General features: G+C 45.5%; 1 protein-coding gene across 1 annotated transcript in view; it reads right to left on the reverse strand.

Annotated features, from left to right (window-relative positions):
* Positions 1–26,455, reverse strand: part of LOC146801920 (collagenase 3-like) — a 186,620-nt gene that overhangs the window by 152,551 nt on the left and 7,614 nt on the right. The window contains exon 2 of the mRNA XM_085624067.1: positions 8,299–8,540. Within this exon, the coding sequence (XP_085480193.1) occupies positions 8,299–8,540 (242 nt within the window). The remainder of the gene's footprint in view (positions 1–8,298; positions 8,541–26,455) is intronic.

Consider the following 26,455-nt stretch of genomic DNA (forward strand, 5'->3'; position numbering starts at 1 on the left):
TAGAATGTTGCGGATTTCCTATGGAAAATAGGTCCTAACTATAACTACCTGCTGGCGACTGCCAGTAGGTAATATTTACATGTTTTTATATTATTTGTAAGTTATAATATAAAGTGGGATAAATAGTTTAATAACATTTTTGTAAGTAGATATATGTAAATTAGGGGTATTGCGGAATTTGCGAAATTCACTTTTGCAAACTATCGCGAAAATGTTAAAAATCTCCGCAAACACGTGGAAATATCGCAATGACGCAGAAGTTTTTTTCCTACCCGTTCGCGGTATTTTCTACGGGATCGCAGCTCGCCAACTTACCCATGCGGTTGCTCACGGGCGCGGCCATCTTGTTTTCACTTGTCTCGCGGTGCATGGTCGCGAGAAGAAAGACGTGATCACGCGACGAACGACGTGATCGCGCGACGAATGACGTTAATGCGGTCTGCGAGACAGCGCAAATGGCGACCAACAATCCAACATCTCGTGGAGAATGCGACCGGATCGGGAAAACTTGTCGGCGAACGGGGGGATTCAGGTAAGGCGATCGCGCGCACGCGAGAATGTAGTATTTTACAGTGCGAGCAAGAAAAAAATTCTGGTAAAATGCGTATTGCGGAAATTTTTACATTTTTTACATTTTTGCTCTCTCCGCGGAACGCGAAAATGTCAAATTATCACAATTTCCGCGAGCGGAACGGAATTTTCGCCCAGGCCTAATGTAAATATATATATTAATTATAGACTGTTCGGTCGCATCCCAACACTTTTCTATGGGAACATGTGTTATGGCCGAAAACCGGCCGTAGTACATACTCCCATAGGGAAATGGGAGGTGGTGTTAGTCCCAGCACTCCGAACTAGGGACCTCAAGGTGCCTGCCACTGTGTGCAGGGATTAACAGGAGAGCACTAAATGTGCTCCTTCGGCCACCAACCTGAGGCCGTATTGGCAAGGGGGCCCTGCTAGGGGCCCCCATACACGCTCTCCAACAGGCTTTCCACGTCAGAAGGCCCAGCATCGAAAACCTGCCAGAGACCTAGTATCGTAATCCCAAGGGCGTAAAGGCCACCCTTTGGGATTACGGGTCGGTCTCTGCCTTTACCATTTAATATATGTAATAATTATTATTCTAATTTATATATATTTATATATATTTAAAAATCGATATTTAATACAACTATATTAATGACCGATTATAAAGATATGATGACGATATTTTTGTCCTCGATGTTTTGGTCTCGATATTTTTGCATCTCGATATTTGCAGGGTCTATATTGTTTCAGCAAGCCATTTGCAAGCTGGGACAGCTTTGATCTTGTAAAGACAAGCTCTATAAGTGATTTGCAATGGATGGAAGACTGCATGGATTGAGCTTGCTGCAGGCAATGTTTGTTTAAATAACAGGGAAATCAAAGGTAAAAACAAGCCCAGCAGACCATAAAACAGGCCCACAGGCAGCCAGAAAACTGGCACACACACTGACTTTTCACATCAGCCCCTAGGTTACTGCCTGATTGCCCAATAGGCCAGTCCCCCTACGGCGGTGCTTTAACTTGGCTTGTGTTAGACAAAGGAGACATTTGGGTAGAGGATGCCTCATGCAATCTTATGTTCAAAGGATGAATAGAAAAGACCTGATAGTTTCTTGCAAAATAAGGTCGTTTCATATACTGGTATGATTCCCTGGCATGTTCCTGGTTTTTAGTCTCTGTGAATCAGTTTATGTCCAATGGAATAGATATTTGTCGATTGCGGTGCTTCTATTGTTAGAAAAGCAAAGCCTCTGAATGGCAAGTGGCAGTTTTCTTCTCCCAGGAGATTGTTGATCTATAGGCTGTGCTTCGTGGATGCCACTGTATTACCCAGGCTGATGTGGAGGACTCAAAGGGATGTTTCTACTCTTCAGAAGGTAAAAGTTGGGTGGACGTCATTGGACCTGGTAAATAGTGATACTGTTGAGTTGCCTCTCTTTAGATCGGACTCAATGGCACAGCTGTCACCAGACCTTATGTGACCAACAGAAAAAAATCTTTAAGAACCATTACATGACAGAGGGGCTGTTGATTTAGTTGAGTATATCATTCGATTGGGCAGATGTTGTCTGCTTCCCCTGTATTGTAGTTTTTGTCATATGGGAAAGCTTTGCGCCCAATGGAGCAGGCTTCTAACAACCCCTTCGGGGTAGAGAAATTGTTCTGTAAAAATATTTATTGGGCCTTCACAAAACGGGTTGTATAATGGTTTGACAACTGTAAATTGTACATATTCCTAATTTTATAGCTGACCACTTGATGGTTGCCTTCTGGGAAATCGTATATTCTATGTAGTGTGCCTGGGCTTTTAATGGTTACTAGCCAATGATACACTCTACGTGTCTGGTTCATGGCAAAGGTCTTTTCAGATTCAATGGGTCATATCTATTTATTATGAAAAGAGATGACAAAGACAGGAGCCCAGACTATTTTAATTGTGAAATCAACATGCAAAAGGTGATGGTGGGAGGAATGCTTGCAATTTGTTTATCCTCTGGCAATTGCTCGGATAGCATCCCAACCCATAGTTCATATACAGTGCACTGCATCTTGTATAGTCCATAGTACCTTATTACTTTACCATCGCAATATGGTTGCCACATTTAGAAGTATTATTTTTCAGCCATCTGGGATTGGTACAAAATGAACAGGCGCCCCCCTCGCTTAGAGGAGGGGCGCGTTTAGTCGTGCCATGAAACCGAAGCCCGTGGGGGTGCCAGTGGGGATGGTCCTTCTCCCCGATGACGTAGGGAGGCATGTTGGGAAAACCGAAACTGAAAGTTGTCGGTTATATAAGGCGGCGCCCCTGGGGTCTCCTCCTCTTTGTCTCCTGGGACCCCGGGGAAGCCGCAAGAACGTCGAAAGCAGCGAGGCGTGTGGCACGGTGGGTCTAGGAAGGCCGGGCGTAGCTTTCTAGGAGCGGTTAGCTCACCGCAGTGAGCTTTAGTCTTGTGTGTAATGGGCACTAGAGTGTGGGGGGGGGTTCGATCCTCACGTTGTTAAAAAAAAAAAGTACAAATTGGATCTTACATGTAGTAGAGATTTGCCTTCTATAGAGCTATCCGCGCTGGGTATCGCGGGTGGTGGTTGTGCTCGGGCGAGCTCCGCAGTGTGCGCGTTTCGTGGCAGCTGTCGGGGGCATGTCTTGGCCTCTGTGATGCTGGGGGCCGTTGCGGCGGTCGGTGTGGAGTGGCGAGTTCCGGGACCCGAGTCACGAGGGGTTGTGGCGGTCATCGGGGTCTGGCCCCCCTCGGTTGCCAGAACTGTTGGGGTTGTATATACAAAGTTCAGAGGGGAGAGAGATTCGGTCTGGTGGCGGCATTCTGCACATGGGGGCGGGGCTTCAGCACCTTGTAATGCGAGCCGGGCATTTCCGAGACCTTGCGCCGCGGGCGTGCCTGAGGGATGGTGTGCATAGGGAGCGCATGTAAAGCGCTCCAATATCTTCCGGTCGAATTCGCGCTATGGATATGCAGCGCAGCATGGCCGGTCGTCATGCGGGAGCCTCATTTGCGAGCCAACTCGAGGTGGATATATAAATATATATATATGGAAATGTTAACATATCAACCTGTTTGGCTTTCATCTTGTGTAATGAGGAAACCTGTTTTGTTTGCATAAGCACATTTCTCCTGTTTTAATATGTGCTGCAACTGGTATAGAAGTCATTTCGTATCATGTCTTGCCCTTAGCCCCGCCGCTGGCCCCGCCCACTTGCCACACCCCTAGCTCATCTTAATGAAAAAGAAAAAAAGGATTTAATTGGGCCATTATTTAGCTGCAGGTGGTTCCGATCGTGGATTAAAAATAAATAATAAATAAAAAAGAGAGGACATGGAAGGGGGAGTTAAAAGGGTTATAATAATAAGTAATTAATTAACGAATTAGTTAAACAAACGTATTTATCGACGTGTAGTAGCACGCAGGATGCGGTTTTGGGGCCGGTGTTGTATGTTGATGTATGATATGTTGTTTTCTTTCTTATTAGTAGGTCCAAGCATGGCACCGAAGCGCGCTCGCGCGCAGGCTGGAAAACCTGCATCACAGGAGGTCTTCCATGCCCTGAGTGAACTCTGGAACGCAGCGAAGCGGCATGGCATGGAGGCGGCGTTGCGGAAGTTAGCGGGTGAACCGGACATTCGGGCACAAGAAGAGTTACCGAAGCGGCAGAGGAAGGTCCCGGCTCGTTATAGAGAGGGGAAACAGGTCGACACGGGCCCGCAGCCTGCAGCAACAGCTGCTGGGGGTGAGTCAATTCCCCAGAGCACGGCCACTCCCAGAGTGGACCAGGTAGCGCAGGGGCTGGCGATGAACATTAATGTGGGTGCTGGGGGGCACAGTGTTTTGGCAATTTCAACGACAGCGGCAGCGAAAGCGTTGTCGCAGGTGGGCAGGGCGCCATTGGTAGTACAAGGGTCCGGGAGCGCCGTTCTTCAGCCTCCTGTGATAGCCAGCGGGGCGCTGGTGCTGCCCCCTCATTTGCCAGGCACATACTCGGGATTACAAGGGGAGTCCCCAGTGCCAGTATTGCCGGGAGGGTCAACAGGGTCAAGTCCACCGGGGAAGGTGCAACTCCCGGGAGTTCTCGGGACAGTGGCAGCGCAGGTCTGGGCGCAGCCCAAGGGGATACCCGTATCAGGGGCCACAAGCGTGGCGCAGCCTCCCTCCGCGCTACCAACGGTGGGGGTGGGTATGGTTCAATTGCCCCCGTGGTGTCCTCTTTGATATTTGGTTCATCATCCCTAGTGTTGACCCCTTCTTCAGCAATTTCATGGCATGTCCCAGTGGAGATCCGGGAAAAAATCCACAAAGGCGAGTTTGTGAATATCTTTGATTTGATCAATGCGGGGGTGGTCCGAAGTAGGCCAAGATCAGGCAAGTTAGCCGATTCAAAACCGAAGACGGTATGGGTAGAGTGGTCCCTGCGAAACTGGGTGACGGGGTTTGCCATTTATGCGGCCATTCTGACAGAGAAAAATCCTTCATTGGCCCCACAATTATTCGGGTACATGTCGCTCATACATGGGGCGGCCTCCGAGTTTACAGGTTCAGCCTGGTTGCAGTACAACGCTAAGTTTCGGCAGATGAAGGCGGTTAGGCTGGAGATAGCTTGGGACCAGAGGGAGATCAATCTCTGGCACGCAGAGTTCCAGATGTCACAGACATCAGGGAGGGCGGTTCAGTCCTTTCGATTCGATAAAAACTTGGGGGACAAAAAACTGGCCTGCTGGCACTATAACAGGAAAGAGTGTAGCAAGGGGGCGGCATGTAGGTTTAAGCACATTTGCGCCTTCTGCGGAGCGCAAGGACATCCAGAGTTCAAATGTTTCAAAAAGCTTGGCAAGCGCGGGGAACAAGCGACCCCCAAAGGTCGACCGCCGCCCAATTGATGGGTGAAGCTCCCCACCCCAATCCGCCTACATGTTCTCGCACATCTCCTCAGCCGTTATACGAACAGCCGCGATGCTCATATGTTATACTATGGTTTCAGGGATGGCTTCCGCATTCCTTCACACACCCCTCCAACATCAGTCCCTCCAAGAAACCAGTTGTCTGTGCGGCAACACCAGGGGTGGGTCCGAGAAAAATTCATGAAGGAGGTGCATGCCGGGAGGGTTGGGGGCCTCTTTGGTTCCCCACCTTTGGCGTCTTTGATATGTTCACCGCTGGGTGTGGTGCCTAAGAAAGAGCCAGGCAAGTTCCGATTGATTCACAACCTTTCTTATCCCGCTGGCACGTCTGTCAATGATGGGTTGGATCCCGTTCTTTGCGCAGTCCGATACACTACCTTCGATGCCACTGTGGCCAAACTACAGAGATTAGGCAAAGGGGCCTTAATGGCGAAGTCTGACATACAGTCAGCCTTCCGCCTTTTGCCGGTTCACCCTGACGACACTCATTTGCTCGGTTTCACTTTCGAGGGACAATACTTTGTGGATCTATGCATGCCCATGGGATGTTCCATAGCCTGCTCGGTATTTGAGACGTTCAGCAGATTCTTGGAGTGGGCGGTGAGGGACTTGGTGTCATCGGATGATGTGGTGCATTACCTTGATGATTTTTTGTTCATGAGTCCCCCTGGGGACCAGGCGTGCGGGAGGGCCCTGCAAGGTTTCCAACAGTTGGCCAAGGCATTGGGGGTCCCCTTAGCTGAGGACAAGACCGAGGGCCCAGCCACCTGTCTATGCTTCCTGGGGATTGAGATAGATACCATGGCCGGGCAGTGCAGGCTGCCGCAGGCGACAGTGAGGGCATTCAGGGATGCGATAACTGCCTGTCTAACAGCCAGGAAAGTTACACTTCATCAACTGCAAGTTTTGGTGGGACAGCTTAATTTTGCGTTAAGGATAATTCCGATGGGGAGAGTTTTTGCAAAAAGCATAGCGCGAGCAATGTCAGGCCTGCGGGCAAAACACCACCATACCAAATTGTCGGCAGAGGTTAGAGGGGACCTGAGAACATGGCAGGCCTTTTTGGCAAATTTCAACGGAACTCTATTATGGCAGCGACCTTCCCAGAGCAACAAGGAGATAGCACTGTACACAGATGCGGCGGGTGGCGTTGGTTTTGGGGCAGTGTTGGGCTCCCGGTGGTGCATGCAACAATGCCCTGGGGAGTGGGTTGCGTCTGGGCTCACACGCAACGTTACCTTTTTAGAATTGTTCCCCATTATTGTCGCCCTGCACATATGGGGGGCGTCAATTGCTAATGCGAGAATTATTTTTTGGTTAGATAGTATGTCTGTAGTGCTGGCCATGAATAATCAAAGCGCCAAATGTCCTTGGGTGCTGCGTTTACTAAAGTATCTCATCCACTTGTGTCTATTGCATAACATGCACTTTTCTGCCAAACATGTACCAGGGGTGGATAATGCAGTGGCTGATGCTTTGTCTCGATCTAAGTTGGCAGAGTTCAGGGCACGCTGGCCGCAGGCGGACGAAGCGATGACGGAGTTCCCAGAGGAGTTGTGGAGGCTTGGTGCCCCATTGCAACAGACCTAATTGCAGCATCACTGGCACCCAAGACTAAACGTATGTACGAAAAAGCTTGGGGGGTGTACACTGCATCGTTCAATTTGGACGAGGATGTAAACAGATTCTCTCCTGAAGGGGTGCTGGCTTTTCTAGTGCAGCAGAAGGAAGGGGGGAGGTCATTGTCATTAGTGCGCCGGCAATTGTCCGCCATTGCTTTCTTTGCTGGGCTGCGGGGAGTTAGGGATCCCACCAAAGACTTTAGAGTGAGGAAGGCCATCAGGGGTTGGGAGCGTATAGCACCGGGTGCACCAGACTGTAGGCGTCCCATCAACATGGAGAGGCTGGGATGACTTTTAGGAGTTTTACACCAGGTATGTTGGTCTGAGTATGAGACCAAGTTATTCAGAATCGCCTACGTGCTGGCGTTCTTTGGGGCTTTTCGTATTTCTGAGTTAGTACCACAGTCAGCGATGGTTGAAGGGGGGCTAAGTGTAACGGATGTCCGTCTTGAGACAAGGGCTCTTTATATCAGGCTTCGTAGGTCTAAAACAGATCAGTTAGGGAAGGGCATTTGGGTAAAGCTGCTTGCAGCAATCTGGGATTGGTACAAAATTTTATTTTCATAGTATATCACTGTTTTACCACTCCACAAAAGCCAACATATTGCTTCTAAACGTGTCACCCATGTTGGAACTTGAAAACAACAATACACTATGTACAGTACCATTGCAAGACGGCCACCCACTGCTATGTATAATTTTATTATTTATTGCAAATATAACTCTGCCATGTTTAGGTAGTGACATGTTTTCTTCTTATACTTTTACTCTTTCAATTTATCTTACATATGTCTGTTGACTTAATGTGTGTGTTTTTTAGGGATTGAGTAAGTGGGTAAAAGAATGGATGCATGAGTGCAAAGATGCGTGACATAGTGTATGTATGTTAAGTGCCTAAACTCACCAGAGACTGCAGACGCACTTTTTTTGGTAAACGCCAGATCTATTGGCATCGCCAGTGCCTTTTTTGGTTTGGTGCATGGGTGGGCATAGGTGACTAACCAGACTTCAGACATTCACTAATAACAAATACCACTTTGTGGCTGCTTGGCAGACACACCACAGAGATTAATATTAATAAATGTACTTTCTGGAAACTTAAATGCAGATGTAGCATGCAACACGTCTTCACTTGCTTCAATAGTACAGGTATCTTTTTCCTGCAGTATCTGTTAAGAAGTCTCTATCCTGCAGTGGAGGAAAATACCTTGTTGGCGTGATGTTAGAAGACATACCGGTATGTTATTGTATTCCACTGCCATTTGGGTTTATTTGCGTGGAATTCATAGTTTTGAACATCTGGGACTCCACATCGAGGTTCCTTCATATGAGACAGGGTTTCAAGGTCCAGCAATCCAGTCACGTTTAGGCCAAAAAAATCCTGCATTTTTTTCATCCTGCTACTGAATGTTTCAGTGAATCTTTTCCTTCGTAGTGTGGCATTTCTACCCAGGCTGTAATATTGTCGAAGATAGTCCTATAGAAAAACACAGTTTATACAGTAAATAATAGGTGCAGCAGGAATTATCTTGCCCATATGCAAGGTGTGACAATTTATATCTAATCTAGATCTATACCCATAAATGCTGTTGTGAAATTGCTTCATATTTAATCAGTTTCTGAGCCATTTATTCAATTGGCCCAAGTTATACAGCTAACATGTCTCCGGAAATGTTTGTGCTGACCACATGTCTTCCCCAGGTGTGACCAAGATGGCGACCGAGAAGCAGCCTGATCCGCGAGGCTCCGAGATGATGGAGGTGCAGCGGAGTCACTATGGGGGTGCGGGGGTGCGGACTGCACCGGGTGACACCCTCACATGGGGTGACACCAACAGGGCCGGTGTGCGCAGAGCAACCTAACGCACTGTCTCCTCTCCCTTCTTTTATTTGCTTCTCTGTGAAATGGATCACTTTTGCTGGAAATCAATGTCGTATTTTTCTGACATTTAATTCCAAAATTCAGCATCGGGAATGAAAGTTAAAAAATATGAAAAATAAATAACTAAATAAAGTAAGACAGAGTGGTAGCAAACTGTCCAGATTGATTTTATTCACACCCAAACACATTAGCGCCACTTTTACAGAGTTTGTCAGTGAAGCGCTATTTTTGTTGTTTTGGCTTTGTTTTCCCTGGGCTTTGAACTAGTGCACCAATCCTGGATGTACTGCAATGTGAGGATTGAAAAACAAAATTTGTACTGCTGCTCTGTATCTAGGGATGTTGTCTATACTGCTTACGTTTTGTAAGGATATAAGCAATGGCCATTGAAATGGGTGCATTCAGGGCCCTGTTGTCATGTCCTTAACTTTTCAGGCAAAAGCACTCACTGATTTCAGAACAGTGAGTGTAAAAGTGTTAAGGTAACCATGTTGTTCCTGCTTACATTTCACATGGTTTGCAAAAATTTGCATTCCCTATGATTGTTTGCTTTTTCCAGGATGCTGTCACTTTTTTTTGTGGGCCACATATTGCTCTTGCCCAGTGCGGTTTTTAAATTGAGCCGCATCCAGGTGTTTATAGCCAGCAACAATTGGGTTTTAGTTGAAGGCAGTCTTAGTTTTTCTCAGTGGGGCAGTATGGTGTTCAGTGGGGGAGAGGATGTGGCACTATGGCCAGAGCTGTTGAATTTGGAACTGGGGAACCAGGTTCAGCCTTAATAACCAGTCCGCCAGACCACTCTCCTGAGAGAGCCCTATCTCATGCTAGACCTTAGAAGGCTTCGCAAGACATTAGAAGCCCCGGTGTCGTAGCACCAGCAGGTGGACCCTAGCATGACAAGTGTAGGTTAACCTTCAAGGCATGTCCACCACTATTTATACTGAAGTTCACCTCCAGTCTTGCGGGCAGGCCTATGAAGCAGTACACCCTAGAACAGTGACCCTGTCACTGAGATCACAGGACCCTTGAGAAGGGCCAGCTCTAGGGTGGTGCAACCGGTGTGACCGCACCAGGTGCTCACTTTAGGTGGAGGCATAATTTTTGCAAGTATATTATGGTTCTAAAAGCGCTTGCTGCCTCCTTCCTGGCCTCCAGTAATTTTCGGTAACAATAAAAATGTCATGATGACTCTGGTGATTAATGTTCTTCCTAGAGAGAGATCGGAATTTTGTCTAATGGAAGATTTGACTCATGGAAAGGTAGCTCAGAGGGTTAATGTACCTGCTGCAAAGAACATGTACCATGCAGATCACAAAGTGCACATAATGTAAATAGGCCAGTGGGCTATTGCTTTTGACAGAGAGATCCTTTTGCTACTTGCAGTTTATAAGTTAAAATCCTAACATAGAACAGTGAGCTATTAACTGTCATCTACTCCGCAGCAACACAAGTCACATTTTTTATTAACTTTTGATACGTTTGAGCTACAAACAATTTATTAGTTTAAATGGTCAGATCATGCTGCAGATCTTGCATTATGAGGCAAATATGGCAGAGCCATTATTATTTAGAAAACATTTGCAAACTAGGATTTTTAGCCATTCATGTTTGAACTGCTGTTTTGGAAAAGGGAGAAGTGCTGATGACAGAAACTCCATGGCTCGGGGACAAATGGCTTGTGCTTCCACATTTTATCGTATTTGGGGACATTCTGTGATTAGAAGCATATCCCACTTTGTGAACATATTTTACTGTCAATAACTCATTATAACCTTAAATAATCATGTGTATCCATTGGTTGATAGAGCTAGGCAGTGAAACCAAACAAATACACAAAATTGGGATGTTTGCGCGCTCTGGGCACGCCTCTGCCCACTGATCCAATCCTTGGGTTATTTCCGCCCTCTGATTCTCCGCCCACAGTTCCCCTACTTTTTTTCCCCCACTTCGACCACTGATATATCATGTTGCTGGATAGTGGGAACATCACATCAGTAAAAAGTACCATACCTATGATATTATAAATTCCAATAAACTGTTGACTAGCAGGTAGCCCACTGTACAACCTGATTAATGAATCATTACCACACTGTTGTTAACAGGCACATTTTGTAAATATAGGACCTACATTTACAAGCGTTACTAAGGATTCTGTATGGTCCCGTTATTTGCCAACTGTGTCCACTGGCAGATTCGGGGCGGAGGAGGTCCATGCGGTAAGTCGTGAGGGGGCGACACCATGAGTTACCCGCACCGGGTGACACCAACCCTAGTGACGCCACTGTGGGGGTGTAATTTGAGCACGCAATGACAGAAAAACCTGTGGAGGTACGAGCTAGCTGGATTGAGGTGCCCTCTGGCCCCATGCTGACAGCATCCAGAGGACCTGATGCTCAACATGGCAGGAGTGTCTCAAGTCTCAAGAACACCACTGAAGTTCTCTCTTGCCAACAGGCAAGTAGGAGTGTTAGAAAAGTGACAGAGGCAATGGATCAGGACGAGGGAGGGAAGACCAAGAATAACAACAGCCTGGAAACAAAATGTCTGGGTGTCAGGTCTGTGCTTGAATACGGCTTACTCTTGCATGTGGTCACAGAGACATTATGGACCCTACAACCTCCGGCCAGTAATAGGAATCAAACAGAGACTGACACAGGGACACGAGAGGAATGGGTGTCTGAACAAACTACAAACAAAATCTAAAGAAAATAAATAAAAGGGACTATTGTGCTATTATACATTTTGTCACAGAATTATCTAGGGTCTCGTGTCATGTCATCCGGTAACCTCCCCCATGACAATCACAGACCCCACCAGGGTAATTAGGTGGCGTTTGAGATGTACACCCTGACTGGGTAGGAATGTGATTTTAGATGAATTAACAGCAAGAGACACAAGTAAGGACAAACATACCAAATGTCTAGACTTATACACTTCTTTTACATATTCTCTCACTCTTAATTCATTGTATTTTGTAAGGTCCTTGACCCAGTCTTTTAGACCTAGGTTACGATGGTTTGACATTTGCATTTCTGATGACCTGGTCAAGTTCCCAGATTTGCCTAGTGCTGTAATGTGGAACTCTTTTAAGTTACTGGGCGCAGGGGACATAAAGCATGTTCAGAATCAACAACAAGCTTTCTTTAACTGGAGTGCTTTTCTTCATCTTCTTTCTTAAGCATCTATGTCCGAAGCTCAGGACAGTGTACTCAAAATTTTTCAGAGCATAGAAACATATTCAGACAGTAACACATGCAGTATTCCAGATGTGCCCTTTGATGTCTGAGGAAACACATGCAAACAGACACAAACTCAGTATGCAAGATGTGCCTTTCAAGGCTGGATATGAAATATAACCCCCCCCCCCACTTGGGTAGCAGTTCCAAATGTGTGTGCTAACAGTACCAGGAAATTTCTACTCTCACATCCCTAATATGAGCATCTCAATACTTAGATAAAGACGTATCTGTAGCCCTTGTGGGTAAGATTGACTCACTAAAGGATAAACACAGGCTTGAAGAAGGGAAGTGCAGTAACCACAGATGCTGCCACTATTCCATCCCAAACCCTCCGTGTACTAAATGTGAAGCATCATGTTTCCATGCGCATGCTTAGAGAGGTAATGAGTTGAAAACGAATGCAGAAATTTTGATATCTCATGGGATATCACAAGTCTCATGGGATCTCTCAGAAAGAGCCATTAAGGATCAAGAAGGCCTGAAGGCACTGTTGCTCCTCAAAAGAGGCTTCAGTTGGTGTCTAGCTGTGTACTAAGGAAAATAACAATGAAAATAAAGAGACTGCAAGCAAGCACAAGCAATGTTCCGATAATGCATTCATCATCACTCAACTTTATTTCGGTCATAGATCATAAAAGTGCAAAGTCCAACATACAAACAATTGTTAAAATCAGACCTCTACATTGGGAACCAAATGGAGGAGTACACGACATGAAGTACGGTACAATGAACTTTAGTACACTGGTAACTAATTGGAAGTTAAAAAACACAGTAGGCTAAGACAGAGAATACAAATATCCATAGGAACGCAATCTAAAAGTCCATTGTGATTTGACTGAACACTGATGTGAGGTAAGAACCAATGACAACCAAAGCCTTTGCCTAAACCACTCGGGCGACAAGGCCCGCTATGCTGGCAGGTTTCTATGCTTTTTACACACTCAAAGAAAATAAGAGGTTGCCCAGTGAACCCAAAAGAATGATGCGGGGGTAATTTAAAACCATATGGATACAGTAGATAAAAAGTTAGTAATCTCTGTAGGAGTTTCACACTTTCGACTGGTGCCGTCTTATTGCCCACATGTGGTCCAAGAACTTGGCAACGGCACAAACAATTGTTGAGCTAGGATCTGATCTTAAGATAAGAAGTGCCTTAACATGGTGGCACGTACCCGGCTTCTTACAGATTGGTTTCAGCCATTTCAGTCTTGGACACGAGTACTTGGACAAACAAAGAATACATAGGCGATGGACTCTATAGCAGATGTGCACCTGGGGCAATACTGAGAGGAAGTAGATGTTTGCCTCCACGTGCTAGTATATGAATTTAAAGGAAAATATCCAATTGCGTATAGAGTTTCCTGTCCATGGGGAATTGTGATGATTTCAAAATATTGCTCATAAAATTCAGTAATTTAAAAATTAATAAATTCCAAGGTGAGGCGTCCCCACAAGGATCTGGTAACTGAACCCTAGGCTACCCAATCCCAGTAGTATTTCTTAGTGTGTCTTTGCTAAGGGGCGGTAAATGGTCCTTAGTATCCCAGAGGCCCTCTAGACCTAATGCTCTTAGAGAGGATTTCACATTACGAATCCAGCCAAACTTACTGGAAAGGTCACGTGTGACCACTTTACCAAGGGCCGCAGCGTACGAGGACAACTGCAGGTTGGACCTACTGTGCAGCCAAAATGTAGGGGGGGGAGCTTCACCTTTTCCACAATGGTGGCTCTACTCAAGTCGAGTCGTAACAGATGGTGAGGTGTGCTCTGCGATGAAGAAACAAGAGACTTAAGGAACTTTGACTCCGAGTTCAGTAACCTCCATCCTTTCAAATCCCCATCCTTCCAAACCCCCATAATTCTGCACCACAAAGCGCGGAGCCCACAGCTTTAGCCCCATAGATCTGAATTGGGGCTGCCACTGATTTAGTAAAGGAAGTTCTATGTTCCTTGAGCAAGGCCCGGACAATTTGTCTGTGCTTGAGCGTCTGCTTTTCTACATCTGGTTTTAATGACATATCTTTGGAGATGGTAATTCCCAAGTAGTCAAACGTATTCACCTTCTCCAGGGGGACCCCTCCTATTGTTAGTTTACCTCTAAATGACTTATGGGGATTGAAAAGGAGGAGCTTCATCTTTAGGGTGTTAATCTCCAGACCCCTTAAATCGCAAAAGGATCTAAAGCAATTCATGAGCAGTAGGAGCCCACTTGGTGTTTTTGATACTAACAGAGTATCATCAGCGAATAATAGAGTTGCCCCTTTTTCTTCCCCTATGGTTGGGGCATCCGCTGGAACCTCTGAAAGATGCTGGACTACACCATTCACAAAGAGGGAGAAAAGTGAGGGAGCCAGGATACAGCCCTGGCGTACCCCCCTGTTGATTACTGTCGGGTCTGAAAGCTGGCCTTGACAGCCCCAGCGCACCCTAGCAAAATGTGCCTCATGGAGTCGTATGATAAGTGATAACATCTCCTTGGGGAGGCCCATATCATTTAGAACTTGCCAGAGTTTATTCTTGAGCACAAGATCGAAAGCAGTCTTTAGGTCAATGAAGGCTATGTAGAGACTCCTGCAACCCAATAACGCTTTGAATATAAGGCATTCTTCAAAGCCCAGGCATCACTTGTGGCTTTCCAGCCACACTATCCGCCCCAACCATAACTAAGCGTATCATAGTGATAATACCATAGTAGATAGATAGATAGATAGATAGATAGATAGATAGATAGATAGATAGATAGATAGATAGATAGATAGATAGATAGATAGATAGATAGATAGATAGATAGATAGATAGATAGATAGATAGATAGATAGATAGATAGATAGATAGATAGATAGATAGATAATTAGCCCTGGCTCCTTTGCCCACCGGAAGCGGACCACAGCACCTCGCGCCGGAGGGCGAGATAAAAACAGCTCTACCCCCCGCGTCGCGGGACGCGCGCGGGTGGCGCCGGGCTAAGCCCGGGACAAGGGCGGGACCGTCTGTGGCCATCCGGGGCTGACTGAGGCTGGGCTGGGCCCCCCCTCTAACTTTGGCACTAGCCCATCTGCCCCATATCAGGTACTGTTGTTGTTGTATGTCGATATTTGCCTAATGTTGTAGACTTGGACTGTGGTTGCGTTTACTGGACATTATCTGGACACTGTCTGCGCTAGCCGCACCTTTCTCCTTCGCTTGTTTGTGGCTGGGACTCCCTCTTGATATGTGCCTATTTTTTATATCTATTATATAGTATCCTTCGTAACCTGCTGTCCTACTTTCTGTCAGGGGGTTGGTTTGAATGTACTAAAGGCTTGGTCCTGTATTAGCGGTGTCAACTCGCTCAGATAAAAGTCTGAGGGGGAGTGAGGGGGGTATGGCTGGTACAATGGACCAGTTCATTACCCGTGTGGCCAACGTTATCGATAAAGAAATCACCATGGCCGAGCGGCGGCTATCTCGAAGCCCATTTGGTGATAGACGATCTTCTATGGGCCCAATAGCCTTGATACCCTCCCCGGAGCGAGCATTGGACCCGCTCCTCCCTGTCTCCTCCTCCTTGGATCACCCTCGTGTGGCGGCCTTGAGAGCTAACATAGAAGGGCTGGAAAATCTTACTGCTACGGCACTCAATACTCAAATTCTTGTGGCCCCTGTCCCGGCAGCAACCAAGTCAGCCATTTCTATTTCGCATCCGGCTGACCCCATCACCCACCCAATGTCGCCCTCTCCGGCGGCTTTTGTGGTGCAGGCGGAAATCCATCCAGCCCCCCCAAAGAGGAGAAGATCTGCCATTATACGGAAAAGCAGACTGTCCAAAAATTTTAGAAACCGGAGGTGGGCAGGTATCAAGAGGGGTGATTTCAATAATGTAGTAGGGGGGTACCCTAGCCCATTGCAGGAAGAGAAACAACAGGGCACTACTGAGGGGTTTGTGACCTCTGTTTCCAATAATCACACTGTTGACAGTATAGCGACTCTTTCCTCAGATTCTCACTTAATTACAAAAATGGAGGATCTAATGAAATCTCTACTCCTTCCAGTCTTAGATAAAATTAGAGGGCTAACCGAGCGAGTGGACAAAATGGAGCAGACAACTCTAGATAATTTTTTCTCATTAAAATCATTCATAAAATTGCAGCTAAGAACGAGGGAGGATGGTTTAGGGGATGGACTTGTTAGTAAGGTAACGTCTACTGTTCAGCATAGTTCAGCTACTATAGTTGATAACCCACCAGTTGCATCGGAAGCGACTAATCGGAACCTGTACTCTACTGTGCTGGCGGTAGGTACTATAAGTAACCCCGCTCACCCTTTTCCTAAGCCTGCAGAGAAATCTAAGTCCCCCAAGACCACCACCAATATTCCAGGCAAAAAGAAGGCATGCCCACCCGCCCCGATTCTTACAGTTGAGGAAAATCCTACTACTATTGCCATCTCTTCAGTAGCCCATAGTGTACTTGAGATCCCAACTTCTAAACCAGCTGAAACTGCAAAAGCCCACGTGTTGCAGTCAGACGAGGGACTTTTTCCTGGGAGGGAACATAATATAAATCTCCCCCCTGATTGTCAGCCCTATGTAGTGGTGTTGGCTGCGGTACCTGTGTTTAGCCCAGGTAAGCGTGAGCCTTATATTGAATTGTTTAACAAGACCTTATTTTGGCTCAAAGAGAATAGACCTTTGCCCGAGTTCTGGGAGGGCCGGATCATTCACGTGGGTAGAGTCGGATGGATTGGCACCAGGAAAAAATCCATAAGTGGGGATTGTATCATAGTGAACTTTGAAGATCCAAGGATCGTTAGCTATATATGTAGAGGACCCACGAACGATCATAGTTTAACAGATAGCAGGGGTTCAATTGGTATTTGCGACCTTAGTTATTTCAACCCCCAAATTCCCCCCGCAAGGCAAGCCGGAATTCATATGTGGGAGGGTTGGGACAGCAGAACTCGCGGTTGTATCTCTAAATTTAGTTTATTTAACAATATCCCGAGCCAGCCGCAGGGTCCTTTTTGGCAAGGTTGTTGACAGGAAATTTGTCCTGTACGGAAGTCGCATATTGAAGTCTCCGGGGAGCCACAAACTGTTAGCTTATCCCCCGGAGAGCAGCAGGTGAGCTCTTCCATTACTACCCCTTCCTCCTTATCCACTCCTAGGGGAAGGTCACCGGTGCCGCCCCAGTCCAGTAGGGACCTGCCTGTTGAAGGCTTTCAAACTCCTTATGTTGCGGCAACACCCGTTGTCGAAATGGACATTGCCTTTGATAATACCCCTACTAAAAGGGCTTTAACATTGGGGCAGGGAGGGGTTCCCAGCATGCCTCTGAAGGTAGCTAGCTGGAATATAGCCGGTCTAGCTCAGAATATAAGTATCCCTGATTGGAACACATTTATTGAATCCTTTGGGATTTGCTTGTTCCAGGAAACTTGGTGCCTGGAACCGCAGCACAAGCTGGGTTATACCACCTACTTCGTACCAGCTGTTCGTCCAAACGGAGGTAAGGGACGTCCCTCCGGAGGTTTGCTAATTTGGGTAAACATCTCTCTGCGATACACCATCAAATGCATAGCCACTAATTCACCGGACCTCCAGAGATTATCAATGAGAGGCCCGTGTGGAGGAGGAGTGCTTGAAATATTTAATATGTATGTTAGAGATACTAGGGGTGGTCTATCCACTCTCTCCCCAACCGGTATTGACGAGGAACTCAAGAGTTGTGGTCCAGATTCCCTCGTCTTATTAGCTGGGGATTTTAACTGCACATTTGAACCGCTTAATGCGGACGATGTGCTGGGCACCAGCGACGACGATGTAAGGAGAGGCATCCCGCTTTTGTCAATTGCCCCAATCAGGAGATGGACCCAAAATGCAATTGACCTTAATGTCCTCTGTTTGGAGCATGGTCTTAGAGCAACCAACGGCAGATCCAAATCAGATCTAATGGGGGCACATACGTTCAATAGAATAGGCCATTCCTCTAGGATCGACTACATTATGTTGAACTTTCATTTGTGGTCTTTCCTGGTGGACATGGAGGTCCGGCCATCCATTGACAGCGACCATAACCCTTTATCTCTGTCTTTGGCCCCTTTGTGGAAGGGTAGCTCCTCTCCCCCAATCCCACATGTGTGGAAATCAACACATGAAGTGTGTCCCTCCAACTGTGGTAGGCTCCTGAAATGGAAGAATATCATTGGTAATGAGGGTAAGATGCTGGAGATACAATCTATTATGGCTAATATTATACCTCGCATCGATTCCCCATCTTTCAGTGTGCAGGAGGTTCCCGTAGTTTTTGCACAAACTACGAAGGCTTTAGGCGAACTATTTGTTACCCACAACGTGGGAAAGGGGGACAACAAGAGAGGCGGTAGGAAGGGCTCTGCTGGGTGGTTCTCATCTGCATGCCGAGTGGCTAAATGGGAACTACTAAAGGCAGTAAAATCTAAGAACAGAGTTCTGGGTTGTGCTGCAAGGGGAAATTATAGGAGGGTCCTATCAAAGGCAAAAGTAGAATGGGATGATCAGTTCTGGTGTGACCTGAAGGCCGCTAGCTTTAGGAAGGATGCAAAGGGTTTTTGGGACCTATTAAGATCTAGGGAGAAACCTGTGGACACATTGATTACATGTAACGTACCCGAGTGTGCGTGGGTTGACCACTTCTCACAACTTTATTCAATGGCCCCGGATGAGGAGGAAAGTTTGATAGTACGACACCCTTATGCATCTTCCCAGTCCAAGGATGAGCTTCTGTTCACATCTTAGGAAGTGGTGGGGGCGATTAATTGCCTTGTGCCCAACAAAGCAGCAGGTCCGGACGGCATACCAGGAGATTTGCTACGCATTAACCCGGAAGAATGGGGAAAACTTATCTCCGCCCTATTGAATTCCAGTCTTGAAGGGGCAACTTTCCCGACCTCATGGAAGGGGGCTGAGGTCGTTCCAATCTTTAAGAAAGGCTGTCGGAATGACCCAGCCAATTACCGCCCAATAAGCCTCTTAGACACCTCACAAAAGGTGGCTGGTAAAGTGGTCTTGGCAAGGATATTGCAGTGGGTAGAGGAAAAGGGCATTCTTTCAGATTTTCAGGCTGGCTTTAGATCAGGCACGGGGACTATAGAGCAATCCTTTCGACTCATGATGTTATACTGGAAAGTGGTTGTACTGGGCAAAGGCAGTCTGTACCTCGCTTTCATAGACTTGCGGACTGCCTTTGACCTAGTTCCCCGCAGCCAATTATGGAGTGTGCTTGACGAACAGGGTATTCCACCCTATTTGCTAAGCATGTTGATAAAACTCCACGCTGATAATTTTGCAAAGATCAGGTGGGGTAACCAGGGGCAAAAAACAGCACGTATACCTGTAAATAGAGGGGTGCGCCAGGGATGTGTTCTTGCCCCCACTCTATTCTCATTGTATGTCAATGGAGTGGTGGAGCACCTGCTACAACATCCTGCAGATGCACCAACCCTGGCTGGCAGAAGAATACCTACCCTTCTATTTGCAGATGATACCCTCCTGATCTCTAAAACCCCGGCAGGCCTGCAGAGCCTATTAGCTAACTTTAAGTCTTTTTGTGATGCAAGAGGGTTAGTTATTAACACAGCGAAGACCAAGTATTTGGTCCTTAACCCTCCGAAAAAATTGGCCAAACCGCCGACTCTAGATTTCGTTGCCCTTGAGAGGGTCTCAGAGTTCGACTACCTTGGCATTCGTCTCTGTGACTCCATGAGTTGGAAATGCCACCACCAAAAGATGTTGTTGACCCATAAGAGGGTGGTGGGTGCCCTTCTTAAGGAACATCGCGCTTCATCCCTTAAACCCATTGCTCCTGTTCTAGACATCTACAGGGCAAGGGGTGTTAGCGCTGCCCTTTATGGGGCTGTACTTTGGGGGGTTTATAGGGCGGACCATCTATCTCGCTTCGAAAGTAAATTTCATAAAGATCTAATGGGTCTCCCCCATAGCACCCCAACCCTCCCACTGCTTTTAGATATGGGTACTCGGCCAATTAGTGACCAGGCTAAGCTCCGCCCTCTTCTCCTTTGGGCAAGAATTTGGAGAACACCAGAATTATCCAGCTATGCGGACGGCCTAACCGATGTTTTGGGGTCACCAGGCTGGTCCAAGATTCACTGGTTGAGGGAAGTCAAGCGTCTTCTCGTCAGCCTTGGTCTTGGCGAGGCCTGGAATAATAGATCTGCACCTCCTAAGTCTGAGTTAAAAAAGATATATTGGAGCTGGGTAGCCGATACCAGAAGTAGCAACGCCAACTTGTGTAGGTCCACTATGGATTTTCTTTTGGTCAAGGAAGTGTACTTCTGTGACCCATACCTGGATGTCATCTCAAACCGCAAGGATAGGGCACTACATTTTCAATTTAGAATAGACTTACTTCCTGTTGGAGAATTGACTTCTAGGTGGAAGGTACCTACCCAGACAATTTCTTCTTGCCCATTTTGTACAAAGAGGTCTGAGTCTGTTCCCCATCTTCTGTTCGAATGCCCGGCTTATGCAGCTCCTCGGAGTAGATGGCTAAAGCCACTCTGCAGAGAACTTGGAACTAGACACTATTTGGAGGCCCTACGAATATTGAAAAACGACCCACGGCCCCTCTTTGCTTGTGGCTTAGCTAAATTTCTAGGGTGGGCATGGCGTATCAGATCTATTAGGCTTTCGTATCTTGTTTAATCTGTTTTCTTACCAAATTATACAATCGTTTTTAGTTAATTTATTGGTACCAGTAGTAGCATGAAATGTTCGTCTATCTCTTTTATGTACTGGTTCCTTTTTACTATTTTATTGCTCATTATTGTATTTTTGCTTTTTAAGATATATTTATATCGAAATAAAGCCTTTGACTGACTGATATTAGCCCTGCCATTTGTTTTGCGCAATAAGGCAGCCCCCTTTATAAGAAAAATCGGTGTGAGCGACTGTTGCAATACAGCCATGCAAGAGCAAATCATCTTGGATTTGTGTAAATTCTGAAATTCTCAGGCACACTCAGGACCAGCTGGTATGAAATATCAATGCCCAATCCAAATAAGAAACAGGAGAAGGAATGGGAGAAGGTAAAGAAGGAATTTGACACAAGACCAAACCTCTAATTCATCTTTGCTGGATAATTCCCATAAACCGCTATCATGGAACTGTTACAGAGATCTGATTAGAAAAACATAAAATACTGCTATGCTTATTTCTAAGTTCAGCAGATTACAAGAATCAGTGAAGTACTTAGAAGTTGCAGTTGGCATTAGTGGATAAATGAGCGGCAGGCCGGAAGTGAGTTTGCAGGAAAAGGGGACATCACCAGAGTAAAGTAAGGAATGGCACTGGATTTAAAAGGACAAAAGGTGATGAAAGAGGATATATGCAATAAGTTTAACCACTGACAATAGCTCGGGTAGCACTCCAACCCATAGTTCTCTCGCTCACCATGCCACCTGAGTTTGGACCTAGCTATGTCCAAATCAGTCTTGACCCTGCTCCAATGGGAACAGTCCAGCCTGAACTGCTAAGCCAAGCCCTCCCTGAACCAGAACACATGCAACCCAGGACCGGTCTCGCCCTAGGTCTGGCCTCATCAGCCGAGTACAGCTTGGTTAAAGTGGTACAGTGAGCATGAGACCCAAGTCTGGGCTTAACCATGCCACTTTGGGTGGATTTCAACCACCAACTCTACCAGTACAAAAAGAGAGAACTGTTGGAAAATGCAGCCTCGGATACACATATTTGAGTATTAGGATTTTCAGAGGATGTGGGAGATGAGGCTCTGTCATAAACAATCTCTGATGCACTTGAACACCAACCCTGGAGGGATAATGAGGTGCTTTTACCTGCGATAGCCCAAGCCTGATTTGCCTGGCAATTGGAGAAATCTGACAATCATAATAATAATTGTGTGATTAAGACACAATGGAAAATGGTAGGTGTAGCCAAAAAGAGATCAGACATCAATGGTCTTGCATGGAAATCTGATTTAGTACTTGAAAAGGTTGGATACCTGATTCTTTTGGGAGGCTGAGGATGCCTGGAGGGTACCTTACTCGACAGTGTGAGAGTAATCACTGAACCAGAGGAAAGGAGTTCTAAGCTCTCAATACATATTAGACAGGTCAGATGAGACTCAGAACTGCCCCTACTAGGCATAACATAAATTAGAGAGCCAAAAGAATAAAGAAAATAGTTATAGGAAAGGAAGGTGAAGCCACAAACTCAGTCAGATGATGGCAAATCACCCAAAGTCCTATAACCATTCTGATTAACTGACATAATGTCTAGTATGCACCTCACCATTTGCTTTCACCCTCTTTTCTCTCCTGCACTGCTACTCGGGTGAATCCACTATTCCTACCTCCATGTTCCACACTTTTCTATATAAATGTTTTCACATTATACTTGCTGCTCGGTGGGATGACCTGGAAATGCCACCTCAGTTTCCTTCCATCTTCAAGAGAGCAGTAGGTGGGGAAACTATGTGACAGGCGGTGATAGTAGTTCTAAGCTGAGGACTAACTATGTGCATTGAGGACTAGACTTCGTATAGATCCAGGTTGTTGTTGAGATAACTTGCCTACAAGTGGAACATATGATCAGTGGATATATGTAAAGCACCCTATTGGTAATCAAAATTGTGGTACTATTTGAAAAACAAACATAATTTACGTTAAAAAAGAATCAAGAATGCTCAATTTTTAAATATAGTAAAGTCTATGGAAATATGAGTGTATGCCATGTCCTTTAATTTGAAATATATTTGCTATAGTTTTTGATCCATTATTCTGCTTAACTTTTTAGCCCCTCTATGATTGCACAATGGGCTGCGGTGCACTAAAAGCAAAGCTTATTCTGAAATGCTTGGTGAAACATAGCCTATGCAATTAGAGTTGGGCATTTGCACACATTGCTTGACTGTGATCATGCACATTATAGCAATAATTGAGAGATTCATTCTTTCCTCTCCTAACCTATTGGATATGCTTTTGCATTACTAGCCTTTATGAGTGACAAAGCCTTGCCCTGTGCAGCAGAAGGAACATGCTAGAATTAATCTGGTGTATATATAATTATAGAAAGGGTGACATATGACAGTACTGTATAACTAAATTTGCAACCCTAATATGTAATTTGGCTGTGTTTGGCAAATGAGGAATATGGGTTATATTATATTATATTATATAATATTATATTATATTACATTGCATTATATTATATTATATTATATTTATTATATTATATTATATTATCCAAAGCAGTAGAGCAAACCCCCTTCTCTCTAATCAAGTAGGGAAATTAGGAAATTGGCATAATCTACTGGGCACGACTCTGCATTACCCATCTCAATGGGTGATAAAGCCTTCCACTGTGCAGCTGAAAGAATATGCTAGTGTCAATCTGGTGTATTCACGACCAAAGAAACGGTGACATATGGTCCTACTGTATAACTAAATGTGCAACTAAAGTATAAGGGCCCGATTCACAGAACTAACTTGAGACAAAATCCTAAACTTACTACCATTTTGGTATTCACAGAAGGCACTTACTCATTTTGGTAATCACAGAAGGCACTTACTCATTTCGGTATTCACAGAAGTTAGGAGTCCTAACTTTAGGACTCCTAAATGCCTTTTGTGTATACCGAAAGTCTTAAAATTAAGATTTTTCTCAGTTTAGTAGTAGTATAGTTAGGAGTCCTAACTTTAGGACTCCTAAATGCCTTCTGTGAATACCGAAAGCCTTAAAATTAGGATTTTTCTCAGTTTACTAGTAGTAAAGTTAGGAGTCCTAACTTTAGAACTCCTAAACTGAGAAAAATCCTAATGTTAAGACTTTCGGTATTCACAGAAGGCATTTAGGAGTCCTAAAGGTAGGACTCCTAACTTCTGTGAATACCGAAGTGAGTAAGTGCCTTGTGTGAATACGAAAATGGTAGTAAGTTTAGGATTTTGTCTTAAGTTAGTTCTGTGAATCGGTCCCTTTGTGTTGTAATTTGGCTGTAGTGGGGTAAATTAGGAATAGGGGTGAGAAGCACACTTTAGTTATACCAATAAAGGGTATTAAAAAAGGTCAAAATTGAAGATTTCTTTTGACTGCATCAATATTCTATAGCATGTGTTTTAAACTTCTGCTATGAAGTTCTTTATTTATATTGGAGTTCCAAGTACGAGGTGGGAATCTGCCAGCGCATTTCACATGCTGCATCTTTTATTGCGTGTACCTTAGGATCGTAAGATCTCTGAGAATGGAAAGGGATTCGTTTGTGTTTTGTTCAAAGCCTCGTAAATACAGCCTCATTCAGTGTTTTAGCTCAAGTAACTCAGTGTAGGGTTGTGGAAAGAGCATCAAAAGGGCTTTAGGAGATAGCAGCCAGGAGTAGGGAACTTTCACTATCCCTCCATAGTGGTCAACAGCATCCTGGTCAGTTTCCTGGCATCCAACCATTCCATGTAGGCCTCCTTCTCTTTAGACGTGCTCTGCTTTCGAGGGGGAGGGAACACCGAGCCATACTGTACTGGTAACTCAATAGTGAGTGGTGGAGGCACTTAACCCACTCTCACAAAGTTCCCACACTGGGGCCCTTTCCGACTCTACGGCTTCTTTCTTGACGTATGGCTCGCTGCATTGGAGAAAGCAGATTTGGGATTGTTTACTAAAATGTGGTGCTCCATGTGCCTGCCCGTAGAGATGTCTATTAAAATGGGGTTCCTTCCTCTTGCCAATAGTGGAAAACATACACAGACTGGCTGTGCCCCCTCGGTATAATCCTGTGTGAGTGTTACCAGTATGGCTATATGGCCAACTTGAAAGTCATGCTCAAGCCACATTTCCCTTTACCACAAACAGGCATTCCAATCTGTCCTTTGTGTTGGTCAGTTTGTCTAATCTTCTACCCCCACGTCTCACATTTCTCACATTGATGCATGCAGAAGTGTTCTGGGTGTGCAAGGTCCTGTAATTATCTTTCACTTGTTCTGCCTGCACAAGTCCCCCAGGGGTGCACCTGTCTAGAAGACAAGCATGTCTCTCCTCGAGCCAGGCATGCAGGTCTTTTCCTTGGCAGCTCTGGGCTGAAGGAACATTATTACAGTAACTGCTGAAGACCAGAGCCCCACAGATTCAGTTTAGGGAGCGGGCAGGGCTGAAATCAACAATGTTTCTAAAAAGAATCTTGGTTACACCAGCACTAAAAATCTGAGCTCAGTAATTATTTTAAATTTTAATAACCAGCAAAATGCTGCGAAAAATTGATTATACTAGATACCCATGCCAAGTATGATTTAATAGATTTTATACATAAAGTAGGCCTTTTGCAATTGGAAAAGTTGCCTTAACCTGAGCAGTAAGACTTCTTACTGAAGAGGCATACCAGTTACAAACTTGGCATGTCTCACTTCTTCACATTATGCGCATAGGAAGAACATTTTAAAATACCGTTTTGTAATGGTTAGAAGTAATGAAAGATGTTATTCTAAAACTGTTTGCTTCAGTTGGGCCTACAGGCATTCAGGGCTTCAGGGGCACCTTCGATGTAAGTGCATTATAGGAGTGGGTAATATTATTAAATGTGCATTGCCTGATCTGCTGCAGGCTTGCCTGGCTATGTACTGCTGGACTTAAGTGTCTTTGGCATTTTCAGGGTGTTGGGTTAACGCGACTGAAGCCGCTTGAATGCTATAACTGAAGTTTTCAGGATTAAAGGCCTTGCAATGTGGATGTGATTGTGGGCCACACAGTACAGGACTAATTCCAAATAAATATCACTGCGTCATAAACATTCTCTGGTTGGTGTATGAATACTGTACATTTAACCCATCAAATACCATTTTTCTGTAATTGGATCCTAACTGGTCTCTACATACCCCACTGTCCTATGTACAGCACTTTAATTTTGAGATGCTACAATATAATGTTCTGTTAAAAGTTGCCACCTGGTCCTTAGAGCAAGGTCTGTGTTGTATCAAATACCATGTGCTGCGGCAACGCTGGATGAATCCATGAAGTCCATCGTTCTTTTGCTCCCTATGCCACCCCAGTTTGACCCAGCCATATGCAAATCAGTCTTGACCCTGTTCCTCATGGGGACAGTGCAGCCCAAACTGCCAAGCCAGGTCCTCCCTGGACCAGAAACAAGCAACCTGGTACCGGTTTTGGAGTAACACCCCCATCAGCCAGGCTAGCTTAAATCCAGTGGCACAGCGAGCAAGGGACTCGCGTCCGGGAATACCCATCCCACTTAGGGCGAAAAGTGCTGCAGCAACAAATGATGGATGGAATGCTTTT

Source organism: Triturus cristatus, chromosome 8, assembly GCF_964204655.1.
Source record: "Triturus cristatus chromosome 8, aTriCri1.1, whole genome shotgun sequence".
Lineage (NCBI taxonomy): Eukaryota > Metazoa > Chordata > Amphibia > Caudata > Salamandridae > Triturus > Triturus cristatus.